This window comes from Coloeus monedula (genome assembly GCF_965178545.1).
Source record: "Coloeus monedula genome assembly, chromosome: Z".
In the NCBI taxonomy this organism is placed as follows: domain Eukaryota; kingdom Metazoa; phylum Chordata; class Aves; order Passeriformes; family Corvidae; genus Coloeus; species Coloeus monedula.
Window position 1 is genome coordinate 62,118,332 of NC_138822.1, and position 17,910 is coordinate 62,136,241.

General features: G+C 38.0%; 1 protein-coding gene across 1 annotated transcript in view; it reads right to left on the minus strand.

Annotated features, from left to right (window-relative positions):
* The window catches only part of HOMER1 (homer scaffold protein 1), a gene marked incomplete at both ends in the record, with an annotated part of 81,595 nt that overhangs the window by 50,042 nt on the left and 13,643 nt on the right, over window positions 1-17,910 (minus strand). The window contains 3 exons of the mRNA XM_082301689.1: window positions 530-622; window positions 6,446-6,577; window positions 12,500-12,685. Coding sequence (XP_082157815.1) covers window positions 530-622; window positions 6,446-6,577; window positions 12,500-12,685 — 411 coding nt within the window. The remainder of the gene's footprint in view (window positions 1-529; window positions 623-6,445; window positions 6,578-12,499; window positions 12,686-17,910) is intronic.

A 17,910-nucleotide genomic window follows, 5' to 3' on the forward strand; every position in this document is an offset into this window, starting at 1 on the left:
TTTAATAAACTCTTCCTGTACATCACGGCTAACTGTAATAAAACTCCAGAATCAGCTTGTGAATCTATCATCTTCCTTCAACACATTTCACAAGAGAAAACTACACAGTAGGAAATAAGTAAAAATAGTTTGCTGTTTCAACCTTTATTTTTGGTGCACTGATCGTTCTATGAAAGTTATTTACAGTGCACCACCAGAAGTCCTGCGGATACAATAGGAAAAAGTACAAAAAGTGTTTAGTATAGTTCACTTATATAACCATGTTTACTCATTTTCTTGGGAAAGCTGAAATAAAGGAAAAGGAATTTAAAAAGCACCCAATTTTATTTTAAAGCAAGTCCCTTTGACTCTTTTGCAGTATATATTAAATGTCTTTTTAAGATTTCTTGACACTTCTTGCTGACCAACGAGAGGATTCACAGTAAGTGAGAAATGCCTTGTTAATTTTTAATACATATGTATGTAAGAAACAATACAGTAAGTAGCACAGATATGAAATATGATGCTTGAATCAGGCAGTAAGACTCACTTGAGAGGGTGTACTTGTTAGCTCCATCTTTTCATGGGATTTTTCCTTTGCTATTCGTGCAGCTTCTTTGAATTCCTGAAATTTTTCAGCAAACTGAAGGTACATATGTTTAAAGAATAAAAAAAAGAAAAGAGAGTAAGAGTAGGCGTGAAATAATTCATTACATGCAGAACAGAACGCTGTACTTTGCATTTCACAAAGTCAAATTCTGCCAGTAATTTTTTAAAATTTTTCTCCTTATTAGACACTCATTTAAATGACTTACAGAGTGACATACCTTTCAGGCATAATACACACTCTTTATATGTCAGGAAAATGACAATGCAATGAAGCATGATCTGTTGCTGGTAGTTTTAAAAAACTCACCTCAGAGATGGCTAATAATAGGGGCAAACTGCCTCGCACACTTGCTTTCAGATTCAGGTTTTACCCTCCTCAAACAACAAACAATCTGCTTCTGAAGCCTAATGCGGTCACCATGAGCCTGGAGAGCTTTCAGTGTACTTTGCTCTTTCATGACTGAAACGGAATCCTTGAATACTGGTTTCTTCCCAAATTTTAACTGCATTTATAATTTCAACAGCTAATCAGAAAAGTAACAGTGGAAATACTGTGTTCATGTCTAGAACGGTCATTGACATCAATCAAGTTAAAGAACAAATTCATTGAACTAGAACTGCATATACTGAACACTAAATCAAGAAATTGCACATGGAACTGCCATATGAGGCTTTATTTCTATGCTACATGTACCTCTTCCAGAAAATAGCTAAACCAGCAATTTAGAAATATATGCCCCCTTAAATTTGAGAGATTAAATCAATTTGTTAAGAATAGTGTCATGGGTTAGCAAGCATAGTCCCGGAGGTGATGCTCTTGCAAAGAGGTGCTTACAGCTCCCCTATGGCCTGACAGAACCTATCAGCTGGCCAGTTTGAATATGGACAATTTTTTAAGCCACTTAAAGTTTTGACTGCCTCTGTGGTCCACATTCAAGAATGGACAAAGCCAGGGGGAGGTCTGTCTCATTTCCAGTGCTGGGACAGGTGGCTGCGGGGCCCTTACGGGGCCTGGCGGGCCCAGGCCAGGCCCTGCTCGGGCTGGGCCAGGCCACAGCCATCCTGGAGCCGATGGGCCCTGTTCCACCTGCAGCCCCCCCAGCCCTGCTATGTGCAGACAGAGCAGCCCCTCCCCCCTCCAGTGCGGACAAAGATTCAGCTGAAGCTGCCCCGCTGCCCAGCAAAGATCATGTGACCAACAGTGATAAGAGAAATTCCAGCTGCCACGCCCGGGTGAGATTAACCCTTTTAGTGCTGTGAGAGCTGAAAACCTGAGGGAGGAGAAAGAGGAGATGCTTAAAGCTGAAAATCTGTTGTAAAGCTATGGGGGTGATAGACTATGATATATCATTGTTGTAATTTCATGAAAGCATGGGGGGTGGAGCGTTCAAACTGTACTTGTGAGCAAAAGCACCTGCACTGGAATAAGCAAATGCTGAAGCAGCTGTAATTTGATGAGAAGTTTGAACAGGGAGAGATGGAAGCGATGAGGACTCTTGCTCCAAATCGGAAGGAGAAGACCTCAGTTCCTAGAGATGCTCACAGAGATAGTCCTAGAGATGAAGATGAGGAGGACCCTTTGCTCCCAGGGACAGGGGGAGGGCCTCTGTTCTTAGAGATGAAAATGCTCCCAGAGATGGGTGAAGAGAACTTTCGTTCCTGAACAGCTCAACCTTAAAATGGTACCCCAGTAGCTCAAGATTGGACCCTCGAAAGCAGTTGTGGGAAGAGCTGCAAGTCGTGGGAAGGGACTCTCACATGATGCAAGCAGAGAACCAACTTGGGCGGCTGGCTCATTGTGATACTTGAAGCCATGCGAGAATTTCTTGTGGAGATGGTCTCCATAGAATGAGCAAGAGAGATTCCTCTTCCCAAATGAACTGAACAAGGTTATTATGGAAGTGGTAAGATTGAACATCACAGGGTTGTCTTTTACATTGTCAGGGGGAGTAGGGAGGAAGGTGAGGGGCAGGAGAAGTGTTCTGAAGGTGTGGTATGATTTTAATTTTTTTTTTCCCCTTCTTTTAGGTCTGTTAATAAACTTCTTTATATTCTTTCAAGTTTTGTGCCTGCTTTGCTTTCTCCTAATTCTTATCTCACAGAAGGTAAACAGTAATGACTATTTTGGACCAAACCACTATAAATACGGCCTGGTTTCTCTGGCTAGAAAAAAAAAATGCTTTCACAGTTCTCATCTTTCCACTACACTAATTGCTAAACTAGCCACACATTTGGTTTTGTGTCCTACTGCTTTTATACAGAACATTATCTTATTATGATCAGCTTAAGAGTGAAATGATTCTGCAAAAATATCAGAGCTTCTAAATCTCTTTGGCAGCAGCATATGAAGAAATTGTTTTGCACTCAATGTATTTAGATGGTACAAAGGCTACATTTTGCGTGGCACAACCTCACCAATTATTTTCAATCAGAACTTCACTTACTATGCAAGACCTAAAAAAATCTTACAGTCTATAAACCTTCCCCTAGCAGGCTACTAGTATTTGAGGAAAATTAATTTTTCTCCACCTGTATCCTGTATTTCACATTACTTGAAAGTTTATTTTTCCTGAAAGTTTAATCCAGCATCAAAAAAAAAGTCTCAGATTATGAAATTGGCAACAGATCACCAGAACCAGATGATACTTTTTTAAGACTTGTGCCTAAACCTCAAAATCTCATGGGTAACCTATCACTTAAATCAGCTTTAGGACTAGAGGATTGTTAAACAGCAAATATGATGCTGAGGTTTGGAATAAATGGCTGAACACAAAGGCAGTAAATATGATCTTCTGTATCACAGCCACAGAAATGGTTAAAAAAAATATAATAGACAGATCAACAGACAGCATTCTAAGAGTGAGCCAACAAGGCCAATTTAGTGGAGATTTTCACAAATTACCTAGAATTCCTTGAGATAGTCAGATGACGGATGATAACTATCTCTTGAAAAAAAATCCTGAATAACAAAGATGAGGTCTCATGCTATGGAAGGAGAAGTTCTCTGGAAGATCAAGTTTTTAAGGAAAAGATGAAAAATTGTGCATGGAGACTACAAAAGGCTGCTTCCAGCATCCATGGTGGCATTTCCCATTTAAGTTTTATGGAATGAATCAGGTCAACTAACTCAAGAGGGTAAGACAGCAAACCCTAAAAGGAGTATTTCTTCTCATACATCAGGATACAATTAAAAGCATAGACATATTTTGAATGAGAAATTAGTCTCAGTTTTTCCTGAAAGTGAGGGGACATTCTATTTCTCCAACTGCAGCAGCAAGACCATGCTAAAAAATCATGGTCCTGTGAATATTCTCCAACATAGTTATCTTTCAAGTATCACCAACATCTGATGGAGCAGTCTTGAAGTGAATTTGTGGTCTAACATATTAAGGCCTAGAAGAGAAATAAATGTTTAATTAATTTTCCTCTATGCTGTTTGTATGTGAAGTTCATTAGAGTGACATTACTTTTCCATCAGACAGTCTCACTCCACTAATTCCTAGTCACAATAATAATTCAGAAAAGAGGTTGCCATTGTTGCACTCTACCCTAGCAATTAGTTCAGAAGGACAAGGACATGTGAACAAAAACTAAACAGTACAAAAGTCAAACGTACTATAATATATGCAGACAATGATGTGAGAATAAACAGTTTATCTGCTCTGATTATTTGCATCATTAAACTGCAGAAATCGGTCACAGACTAGACCAACTTTTTTTATGTGGTTGCAGGCTGCCTTTTGCTCCCTGGAACTTAAAACATTTAAAATCCTAAAGTGCTAGCTGTATCAGAGTGCTCTGGTAAACCTGGTTATGATGCACAGAAGCAAGAGCAAGTAATCTGAAGGAGAGATAAAACAAAGAGAATATAGACATGATTTCTCTAAAGTTACAGGGCATATCTAATTCAGCTCTTCTGATTCCCAAACAAACATATCTACCAGCTCCAGTGGCTGAACAGCTTCTAGTCTAAAGAAAAAATTTCTTTCCCCATCAATACGTTTATCATTTTTTTAAATAATACTAAAAGTTTTATCTTTAGGAATTTTAGTAGCAACAATTGGCAGTTGCAACTCACACGAGTATCCGTTTAATAATTAAGATATAATACGACAGGAACAGTGTGCTGAAAAGGGCACATAGATTCACCATAATCTTCAGAAAAGGTCTGTGACTCTGTATTTTTCTTAATGAATTTGCTTATTCTCCAGAAAACAGAAATCTGAATAGCTGCTCAGCAAAAAAAAAATTATGAAAAAATGTCTACTGTAGCCTTTCAGACTAATTTTTCAACAGCAATATAGAGCTTTATGTCAAAGGCATATTTAAAAGTCCTAGACATCTGCTTGAGGGCAGTGAAAAGAATGGGATTGAAAGAACTGTAATTAAGATGACAGAGGGAGGGCAAGAGAAGAGTTGAGGACAAAGAAGATTAAAAGAAACCAACATATTTTCAGTGGCAAGGATAACCTAGTGTTTAAAGTCAGGCAAACAGAGTGTGCATGACTACAGCAGGATGCTTAGCCTTCAAAGAAGCATCTGTGAATAAAAAAACCAAGCTAGTCTATGAGAGAAGTAAACTAGATTAGCATTTGTGCTAAAGCCATTGAAACATTAAGAGAAGTTATTACCATGTTGGTAAGCAAGTGCTTCTAGGACATACACACCAAATTAACTGATGAGGTTTCCAAGTTCACTGAAGAAAGGATAGGTGTGCAACTGCACACGCAATACCAGAATCATTCAGAATTTCCTGTGTTTGTGCTGCTTTGTGGAAAGGAAAACCAACTGATTATGAAAGAAAGAAATCTTACAAGTGTGACACTTGCCCAAATAAAGTAGCTGTACTAGGTCTCATTTTAATGTTTCTTTGGCAGGCCATGCTTATCCTTGGATAGTGACAAGTACTTTCTCAAAAGAGCTGTTACAATTACTCTTCCTTCAAATACCTAGCCACCATTATTCCTTACTTAAAGACGTACTATGTATTCGTCTTATTCCACTTGGGTGCCCAAATCTTTTCTCTATTTAAAATATGAAAATTTTCTGCTTAATATAAACACAAGTTCTTAAACTGAACTGAAATTCCTCATCTGAGGAAAAATCACACTTGTCCAGGTTCCTGGACTCATATACCAGGGCAGTAGCAAAAACAAGTAACATAGAAAGGATGCTCCAAGGAGCTATGCCATCAGTTTGAGAAACAGGGATTACTGCTTTCCTTGGAATGAGGTCTATTTCCTTCCTGCAGAAGTAGACTAGAAAAGAAACTTATGTATGGTACATACGGCTTTAGCAAACATTTCACTTTTGCATTCCAATGGAAAATGTATTTTTCTTTTACACTGAATATATTTCCCACTAGCTTTACTTCAAGGCTGCAAACTTTGAAATAACAGTAATTTGATGCACTACATAGTAGAGAAGTGAAAGTAAATGCAGCTTAAAAGACAAAAATGCATCTGAAGACTACCAGCAGTTTTCTCCAAGGCGATCTAAATACACAAGAAACACCAATCATTTACTTCTTTAAATTCTATCATGAAAACTGTAATGGAGGGACAATTTTTAAAAAAAGAAAAACCTAACAAATCTGTAATTAGAAAGTACTAACAACATAAAGTGTAATACACTTTAATCTCTCTCCCTTTCTCCATCAGTTAAAAGAAAATTTGCGGATATCACACTTAGTCTTAAGTTTTTCCATTATAAGGACATTTCCATTACACAGAACATTTTTTCGTAAATTATTTTTAAATAACAACAGTAGTGGGTACTGAGTCAAGATATAGCGAGCAGGAATAAAATACACTTAAGTAGCTTTACCAGCTGAATAGCTGCCACTGGTCATACTTACTTTTGAAAGGTGATGTTCAGATGAAAATCCCAAGCCATAGACTGTATTTGCCCTGCTGTCTGCCCACTGGCCAAACTTCTGAGATGTTTTAGTAAATGTCATGTTGGGGGTGATGGTGCTGTTTATTATTGCCTGAAAAAGGTAGTAATTGTAAAAAATTAGTTTTGTGGTCTTGATTTTTCTTAAAGACAACTCATAATTGAAAATGCCAATATTGTAGGCAATTATCTGAATTAACCAAATGAGACACACACTGGGAACTAGGAAACAGTTTTCTAATTCAATCCCAGCTAAAATTGCAAAGGCATATTTTTGCATACATTCTGTAAAAGGAGGAAAAGCTGGGGAGGGGAATAGGCATCAATTTGCGATTGCAAGCAATCTTTTAAGTTCTTTAAAGTATCGACATATAAGGACTATCAAAGACCTTTTTTGTCTCACATTTGTATTTCTTTGTCCCCTAAAGCAATGGCTCTAAAGTTGTCTGGTGATCTCCACTGCTGCTCTCCCCCCACCCCCTTTGCATATGAGATTCTCACCGAAAAACACTCAATAAAACAAAGGAGCACATTTTCTTTTTAAATTTCTGTTCTACAAGAGTCTCTTTCCTTTACACACATACAAGCAAGGCATACAATGGCAGGGTCATACACCAGCTACAGAAGTGGAGCTACTCTTGTTATAAATTTCTTCTCTAGTTCTTGTTCTTGCATCTACAGGATGCAAGAACATCATCCTCTAGCACATAACTTCTGATAATACAAAACACAAAATGCAATTATTAGGTGATATGCTGGTTCTACTAAAAGCAAACGGAAGTTTCACCATGGATTTCAACAGTATTTCCATCATGTTAAAGAGTATGTATGTGAAGCACTAACTGTACAGATGTGAAGAACATAAAATTATTTCTCAGGATGATGACTGAGAAACTTTAACATCACAGAGGCCAAGTAATGCTCTCATAAGACCAAGATCCTCTAGAAGTCAAAATCAGTCTATACTACTTGAGTGATATGGACTTCTGGATTGATATAAAAAAAAGTCATTTTTAAAAGTTTACTTTGCACCCTTTGCTTTTGCTGAGAGATTTGGGTACCACTGCAGCACAGCTACCACCAAATTAACATTTCCTATGAATTCTAAATGGGAAGCCTGAGAAAATTAAAGCTGAGGGGCCAGCTGAGCTCACAAACAGCACCTTATGTTCATATGGTGATTCTCAGATGGAGCGGTGGAGAGGAGTATTGCAAGAAAGTTCAGAAGAATACATTGTATTGCAACATGTAGAAAGACAAGCAAAAATACTACAGCACAGATAAATTTAACAAAACCCTTTCTCGGTGACTTTGGCAGCTTCACTATACTCACATTAATTAAGATGAGCAAACCTGGACATAGCCAATTCTCTCTAATAATCTTTGCGTCTAAATACAAATTTTGCCTACCATTGTAGGCAACTCCTTTAAAATTCTGGAATGCCTGAAAACTTACATTTGAGCTAACAAGCCTCATCAGATCAAAGACAGGATTTGTTGTGTGACCAGAGAATGGAGAACCATCTCAAGCATTAATTGTTCAAAATACATCCCTCAGATTTTCATACAGAAGCTGCTCAGTGAAGTCACTGGTAAATGAAACATTATTCTCCTTTCTTTAGGCATAAGGTTCAGAGCCCAGAAAAAGCTATCAGACTTCTATGTGCACTATCGCCTCCAAGTCACCACCTAGAAAACAGCTGTCTATACCACAGAGGACAAAAGAGATAATGTGAGACAGGTCTTCTCAGAAAGGAGGTGCTCTGGAACTCTTTTTCACTTTTATGTTTCTTGTCTTCTTTCCCACTGTTAGTGCTTGGAAGCCCACTTTTGAAATAAGCAGGCGGAAGCCCAGAACAGAGCTGTGCAAGTTTATTTAATGCCCAATCTCACTTCTTGTGGAAGCTGTCAACAGTAATATGTTTGAAATTAAATATCCTGGGGAGTGTGTAGAACAGATTCTTCCACGCAACTCGAGCTCTAGCTGTGTTGTCTAGTCTGCTTAAGCTCAGGCCCATCCATTGCTTGATTAATCGCAACTTGCATCACATATTTGAGAGCATGAGTATTATGTCATGGACATGACTTCCTCAATTCAGAAGAAGACTCCGATGCCAGAGAGTTAAGACCTCAAAGAAAAATGCAGGTTTAAAGCCTTCAAAGCTGCCATTTCCTGCAGTGACAGCAACATAGCTAGTTGCAGCTTAACCCAGTGGAAAAACATGGGAGTCCACTGTCGACATGACTGGCTGCAGCACAGAGAACCTGGTGCCTGGTCCAGAATGGGACAGCTCTTTTGACAGCAGTCTGCATTTGGGCTGGGTTATAGCAACTGTCAAATTGCTTTCTTGCAAGAGAGAAAGGTAGGAAAAAAACTTTTTAAAAATAATTGTGTTGAGAAAGAGTTCTTCCAATAGAGAAAAATAAAGAGGCTTCACTTCAGTAGACAGCATTAGTGCAAAGATTGGGAAGACTACATTCAGATCCCAGTTATTAAAAAAAAAAAGCTCTTTCATTAAATTTACCAATTTTACAAGGAAATCAAGGCTTTCCATCTTCTCTGTATTAAAAGCCTTGGTATTCTAGATCTCTCACATGCAAAACTGTGCCTTTAAAAGTATAATGCTAGAGCATCTTACAAATACAGTCAGCGTCAGCTATCTCTGGAAAGAACTAGATAGCAAACCTTCATATCTTTACCTTAAAAAAAACCCCATTTATTTTCAAAATCAAAATTTATAATTAAGCCTGTCTCATTCAAATAGGTACTGCTTTAACCGCTCTCCTCTAGTCCAGATTTCATTGCAGTTATAAGTATAGCAAATGTCAAATATTTCATCAACTTTTAAGAATGTTGTTTCTAGAAATGAACAAGAAGATCTTAAAAACAGAACAGAGTCAATCTGACAGGCAGACATTTAGCTTTTGAAGAAAACTGACTTAGTTATCTTCAGGCTTTTTTGGAATTATAAAATAGCTTTTATGTTTTCCTTTCATATTAGTTTATATATGAGAAAATAGGGCATGTGTCTGAGCTGTTTGTTTTACCCCAACAGCTGCAAGATATATAGTAGTGGTCAAATATGATTTTATCTTGTGCTGAAATTAATGGGAAAAATAATTTAAGATACAGAATTGTTTAACTTCTTCAAAGGAAAAGCGCTGAACGCTTGTGCTTACAGGTCTTACCTAAAACCTTTATCAAGCATTTAAAAGATTGTCACTTCAAACTGAGACAGGGATTAAAATAAAAAGATCATCTACTGCAGTAACACTGATGGGAGACAAGACTGAGTAATAACATATACAAGGTTCATGGAACCTGCAGACTGGAAAACCACTCTTTCCCAGAGTCTTCTCTTGTTTTAGATGAATATAAAATTTTAAGATTTTTTTCCTACCTTGTGTCTGTGAAAAAAATCAGAGACTTAATTAGTACAGCAAGAACCACACCACACTTGATCTCCTTCCTTTTCTCAGAGATGGCCAGAGACTAATCAGAAAAGACAGTGGGACTTGGAATAATCCTAACATCTGTCTGCACTGTTCCTGGAGAAATAATGGAAGCTTTGTTCCATCACCCAGGAGAAAGAAGCACTGAAACACATTTTTCCAAGGAACTCTGAAATCAGCATATAATTAATAAGAACTGAAAGCCTTAGCAACAACTGCTCAATGTTGTCATGCCATACTACATAAGAAATCTTATTTTTCAGGCTTTCTCTTTATTTTGGGACTGGTAGAAGGAAAAGGTCGCATAAAAGATATTTACTCAAAAGGTCAGAGAAACCAGATTCAAGTTCTATCAAATTACTTGCATCAAGATTTCTTTGACATGGGCAACACGGCTCCAAATATTGCACATGACTATAAAATATGTAGCCTGTACACTGAACAACTTATGGTCCTTAAACATTTTTTGTACTCCAAATAGAGGGACATCCATCATATCTGGTGCGAGGTATTTCAAGAGGAGATTGCAGCTTCAGAAAACATGACACAGAATGCATTAAAAGGAAGCAGAAGTTGAGTCTGTAGCACCTGTCTTGGTTAAATCTCAGCACCTGAGAACTGAGCAGTCACATGCACATCCTTCTCTCCACCATACAAATCCAAACGGTGCTGTAAACCCTGCCAGCACCCAGGTATACAATAAAATCTGTCTGGTTCTATTCCCTCTAAGGGAAGAGCATGACAGCTTCAACACCAGTAGAGTTCGACAAGTGTTTTTGGCAACATATATATTGTCAGTAGTATTACTGACACCCAGCTATATGCCATACATCAGAGACACTCTCTGGGTGCACTCAAACTTAAAAATGCTTTATATTTACATTTAACTCTTTGTACATACCATATTGCATATGTACAGACATGCTAAAAAAATACAGGGTTTTAAGTAAAAATAAAAGAACTCTCTGGGAGTTATGCTGGAAACACACTTTAAATTCTTCCATGTGTCCCTCTACTATTCACCTGTGTATGTTTCAGAGCAGTGTTGTGAATCTTTGAAAGAATGGGACTCTCTTAACGATGACTGGGATTCTAGGCCTTCATCTAAGACTTGGATGAAAACATTACTAGGATTGCAGCACCCACAGAGTAAATAAAAGTGATAAACTGTATTATCAATATACTTTGCGAATAGTACTGAATGTAAAGGGAATGCTGCAGTAGACAAAAGAACAACTAAATAGATTAACAACTACTTGACAATTTAATTCAGCAGGCACTCAGCAGGAGATGCAGCATCGGGATGAAGGCAGAGGAAGCCCAGTGGATATCAGAATAAGGATTTTGTATATACTCCAGATCAGTTAAAGCACTACATTTTATAACTGGTAGTCTTGATTTCATACATCATCTAGTCCCAATCCCAGTGTCTTTATTCACAAATACTGACTCAAAAGGTATTTTAATTATTTGACAGAACTAATGGGATCATTTGAAGGAAGGCTGAGAAGGAAAAAAGCAAAGTAAGAGCTAAAGCTGGAAAAATTCTGGTAGGCTCTGATACGTCTCAGCCACTTGAAGCAGGGATTTTTGACTATGAGATCAATTTCCATATACTTCTTTGTGATAGAAATTCTCCTTTTACATTTAAAATAGCAATACTCGAGATATTTTTAAAAATGCAGGGTAATAATTTTCAGCTTTCAATAAGTAGTCATAAAACACTCTCTGCCATGCTTTTAACAGTTCCAATCATTGTTAACTGATGCATCTCCAAAAGCTTCAAATGAAAGTCTCTGGAAAGGATCATAACTTTTGATTACAGTCCGTATATCTTCAATGCCCTTAGCGCAGAATTTTCTGCTACACTGTTTGTAAAGTTACTGTTATTATAGCTACTTGGGTAGAAACAGTCAAAGATTTTCTGCACATCGAACTAATTTCTTAGATAACACGTCTTACAACAGCAGCAGCTCAGCACAATATCCTTTCTAGTTAAAACAGAGAAAAAAAACCAAACCAAACCAAACCAACCAACCATAAAAAACCCCCACGAAAACAAAACTGAGTCTTCATAAAAGCTTACCATTTATTAGGCAGGCTTTATTAGGAGGCAATCCTCGCATTCTCTACAGCAAAAGTTGGAAGATTACACAACAAAGGATTTACTAAAGGATTATGGCCACTGAACAGATGTCCTTCATAATGCTGAAGCTAATTATATTGATAAATGACTGAGTACAGAAATGAAAATGTTATTGGAACCCTATTTGTACTTTTTGTACAAATATTGGTGTTTTTAGCCTTCTCACAGCATTAACCAAGGAACAGGTCATCACTTCAATTCAGCAATGGTTATTGATGTCAATACAACTGCATGGAAAACAGAATTTACAAATAAACACTTAGAACATATAATGAGGCAACGTTACCATTTTAACACATCAGTAATCTGTTGGTCAGTTAATGATACAAATATATGAGAAGAAATACGAAGAACATCAAACCAGAAAGTAATAACAAAAATGTTTCACACAACCAGGTTTTCTGAAATAAAATTTACCTTTGAGCCATCCAAACTGATTATCCTGTAGACATTTCTTGTGCTGTCATAGAAGTAGGACACAGTAACAGCATGCTTGCTGGTGGGAACCCAGTTCTTCTTAGTGTTTGGGTCAATCTGGAAGACATGAGCTCGGGTGCTGAAGATGGGTTGTTCCCTGAAGGATAGAGAGAAGAAGTCATGAATCTAATTTGTCCATACTATCACTGCACACAAGCTATCTGCCAGTTATGCCCATCAGGATGTACACAAGTAACTCTGCATGATAAACCTTGCCTGATGACTTCTGCATGTGTTGCTGTGTAGAGCAGGTAAGTTTGTTAATACATATGTACAAGCAAAATGCAAGCCTTCTAAGGCAAATATCAGCACCCAGTTGTGGAGTCAGATAAATAGAGACATCTCTAATACAGATTCAGCCCCAACCCATCATCTCCCCTGCTCTTCACTGCCCATCTATCCATTTAAACTAAATGGCATTAATACCTGTGTAACTTCATCTCATTACACCACACACTGTAGAATGTGCATGACTTCAAGTCCACTTCTTCTCCAAAATCTTCTAACATTCTGATTATTTTCATCAATTTTAGGCCATAATCTGGATCTGAACCGGCTGATTCAATGCAATTACTCTAAAACTAACATTAACTAAGGCCAGGAACATGTGTTGTGAATCCCTCATTCTTTGGAGCTTTACACCTGAATGTATTTATGCCAACATTAAATAATGTATAAAATAAATTTTAAATTGTAAATTGCTTAGCAAATAAAACTATATGAGGCAAAAAAAACCCCTTATTATAATTTAGAATTTACAACTGTTTTTCCCCATGAACACTACCAGGACATACAGCATTGCACAGAAATCTAAAAACATTTTAATATCACTAAGAAGATGATAAGATGGCCTTCTACAATGGAGTGACTGTATCAGTGGACAAGGGATAGGCTGTGGTTGTCAGTTATCTGCACTTCTGTAAAGCCTTTGACACAGTCCCCTACAACATACTTCTCTCTAAATTGGAAGAGATAGATTCATTGGATGGACAGTTTTGTGGATAAGGAACTGGTTGGACAGCTGCATCTAGAGGGCAGTGATCAATGGCTCAGAGTCCCAATGGACATCAGTTTTATTATGTTCATCGACAACATAGAGAATGGGACTGATTGCACCCTCAGCAAGTTTGCACTTGACACCAAGCTGAGTAGCGCAGCTGGCGCACTTGAGGGATGGGATGCCATCCAGAGGGACCTGGACAAACTCAAGAAGTGGGCCCATGGGAATCTCATGAGGTTTAACACTGTCAAGTGCAAGGTGCTGCACCTGGATCAGAGCAACCCTGGTATCAACACAGGCTGGGGGATGGACAGATCAGAGCAGCCCTGCCCAGAAGGATTTGGGGGTGCTGGTGGGTGAGAGGCTGGACATGACCCAGCCATGGGCACTCAGAGCCCAGAGAGCCAAACGTGTCCTGGGCTGCATCCAAAGCAGCGCGGCCAGCAGGGCCAGGGAGGGGATTCTGCCCCTCTGCTCTGCTCTGCTGAGACCCCACCTGCAGTGCTGCATCCAGCTCTGGGGTCCCAGCACGGGAAGGACATGGAGATGTTGGAGCGAGTCCAGAGGAAGTCACCAAGATAATCAGATGGATGGAGAACCTCTCCTATGAGGAAAGGCTGAGAAAGTTGGAATTGTTCAGCCTGGAGACGGCTCCTGGGAGACCTTAGAGCAGCCTCTCAGTACCTAAAGGGGACCTACAAGAGAGCTAGTAGAGGGACTTTTTTACCAGGACATGCAGTGATAGGACAAGGGGAGATGGCTTCAGATTGAAAGAGGGCAGGTTTAGGTAAGATAACAGGAGGAAGTTCTTTACTGTGAGGATGGTGAGACACTGGAACATGTTGCCCAGAGATGATATGGCTGTTCCACCCCTGGAAGTGTTCAGGGCCAGGCTGGACTGGGCATTGAGCAACCTCGTCTAGTGGAAAGTGTCCCTACCCATGCAGGAGTGTTGGAATTAGATTATCTTTAAGGTCCCTTCCAATTCAAACTATTCTATGATACTGAAGCTGTCAGTTTAAATTTGGCTACATTTTAATGACATGTTGATTGCTGTACTCTTTAAGGAGTGCTGCCATCAAATTCCAAAGATACAAAATACTGGGACTTTAGGTTGAATTTAACTTTCTAGGTATTTTGACTCCCATTTTCAGGGTGTGAAAAAAATACACCTTTTGACCTGCCCTCACTTTCTTTTCAGAGGTATGTTTTTAATACATTTTTTCCCCAAATAAAAGGAAGTGTAAAAAACCCCACAGAATTTGGTTAGTTGTAGTCAAAGGGGTTTAACTTGGCCTCATTACAAAGGGGTACATGTGAACTCTCTGAAATATCTCTATTGCTTGGCAGGAAGAGCAGCTTTCAGTAGTAGAATTGTATTACTCAGGTGGGAGTCAAGATTCCTTGAAGTTCACCAGACAACAGAGGTGGTGTTCTCCTACACTGGACGAAATGACAGAAAGTATGCAGAAAAATCAGAGACAGCAAAACAGAGTTTCAATGAAAGATGAAGAAGAAGGAAGGCAGGCAAAGGGGATCAATGCACATGGAAGTTCTCCACAGATATGTACCCTCAGCATCAATTCATCTTCTCCTTGTAAATCACCAAGCTTTAGGAGGTTGCATAGCTAATTTTCTGATCCAAATCTCTTGCACACGAATGTTATGCAAAGGTGACTGGCTTTTATAGACCTTTTGTCTAACAGAACAAACTAATTATTTCTGCTCTTTTGAATATCTACAATTACTTCTTCAATCACACTTTAACTTTAGTTGTCTTCAATATTAGATATATTTTTAAATGTACCTCCCAGATAAGCGTATGTTAATATATAGGGTGCATATTAACATAATGCACCAGCTTTTTAACCCCTGGAAAATTAAAGAGACCATGCAAAAAATATGGAAAAAATCTTAGAAGCCTGACAATTGTTTTGATTAATATTGACATTGAAAGGAAACTATAAAGGTTCTGACCACATTAATTAAAGACCAAAGAAGAACTGAATCCAAGATGCAGATGCATGGTTAATGAATATACATTTGACCAGCACTAATGCTCAGTTCACTCCCAGTACAGTATATCACATAACTGGGACTTTCAACACACCACAGGTTAGGATTTTAATATGTAAAAAGTAGGTGAGTACTATACGACTAAAGCAAGTGTCAGTAAAAGCCAACTGTTCAGCCCTGAAATGTTGTTCTCCAGCACTGTCAGCACAAAAATCTTCCATAGCCCCACCTAAATATCCTCAATTTGTTCAATGAGGTGGCCTGCGTGTTCCTGCTGATTTCTCAGCAGTGCTGCTCAAGACAAACCAGAGCACCTTGCAGGGCACATTGTGGGTCTGGCATAGACAGTGCAGTTAGGTATGGAACAGCGTAAATGAAGCTTACTTACACTTCTTTAATCACTTCTGATAAAACTACAGTTACAGTCTTTTCTTTGCATGTTTTAAGTACAGCTATACTGAATGACAAGCTGTCTTCACTCTGTGGGAAAAGCATAGCTCCCTTTGTTAAATGAGTTGGATAAATCATGATTTTGCCAGATTACTGAGAAAAAAATTAGGATTTTTTTTCTGACAAAGACACTAAACTTCAGATGCCTCTAGAATTAGACCACTGTTTTGACACTTGACAATGAACATTTATAAAGATTATTTCTGCAAACTAATGGAAGTTATGCACCATATGTCTATAGGATTAAATGTGTTATAGAATCAGCCACTGATGCATTACTGAAGTCCTTCAAAGCTTCTGTACAATTACATCATCTGTACTTTTCTGTAGCAACATACTATACAGAGCTACTTAAATTTTATATTTCCTAAAACATCTGTAAACAAGCAACAGGTAATATATAAAACATATAGAAATATTTGTAACTTCAGCCAATTCATCTTTACCTATAAGATTTGCTCTTCCATTGTCCACACAAGGACATGATTCCCTCCCAGCCTGGAAGTTTCAATCGATTCAGCTGAAATAATATTATTTACCGGAATAGTAGTTAAATAGGAGGATAGCTTCCTCTTTGCCTTCTTAAATGGTCAAAAAATTACTATTTTTTTTAATTATAATATATATTTCTATATATAAAAAATAAGTCCCCTATTTTTCACAGGATCACAGAATAAGCTGAGTTGGAAGGGATCCTCAAGGATCATTAAGTACAACTGTTGGCCCTGCATAGCACCATCCCCCTATTTTTGCCCATACAGAGTTGAGAAAGGAAGAATAGCTTTAAAGAATCCTGTAAAAATCTTGTAAAAAAAAAACAGCTGTAAAGAATCCTGTAAAAAAAATAAACCACCCTATCAGTTTCTTACTCTTCCCTCTCTTCTCTTCCCCTTTCATCTCTCTCTTCTTGTTCTTTCATTACCAGAAGCTATTTAGTACTCATTAAAGACATTAACAGGAACTAAGATAAGAACTCCTCACTAATTACAAAGAAAAGTAATTCATTTTTCCAGAAATATACTGATGCTGGACAAAAAGAAAACAAACTAACAAGAATGCCATAGTAACACAGTTTGACTATTAGAAATGTCCGCTCAGGCATGGCAAAACATTAAGGCTCATATCCTGCTGTTCTTAATTGCCTTAGGCTGCAATCTTACAATGGTCAAAGACTAACAAGAAGTAAGTGCCAAGTCCTCCTGAACCTGAGAAGCAACGTGATGACTAAAGAAGCAAAAGAACTATCATTTTAGCAGGCAGAGTCATAACAGACTTTTCCATAATCAATATAGAAATTAATTCATTGATACGTGATCAGTCCTATGCTAAGCTTAGGACATAAACCTGTTTACTAAGAGTTGAATGAATAGTTTCCAACAACTCTTTCCATTAGGACATCTTAACACAACTTTAAAAAAGAAATGCAGACTGCTCAATATAGGAAACATGTTACACTAATTAAAGCTTGCATGAAAGAAGCTTAAGTTATTATAGAAGGTTAGAAAGAAGTTTCCTTGCTAATCCATAATTAATATGTGCTTCTTTTTTTAAAAAGGTATATATTCTTTAATGTGTCTGGTACTTCTACAGCACCAGTGGTGAAGACCTCTTTTTGCTTATTTCTTCCCTCACACTATTGCTTACCATAACTCTAAAATTATCATGAATACCATAAAACCTGCAATTTCTTAAGGCTGGGATTCCATTGTCTTAGTTACTCTGAAAACAATAAGTCCACTGAAAAGAAAGTATGAACTTCTACAACATTACTTGATGTCCTACTTGCCTACCCTTATGGAGTGTTAATGACGCTAAAAAACATACTAAAAACTAGATGCAACCCTCCCTTCCTCCTCCATACCAGGTTAAATTGACAATGTTTCAG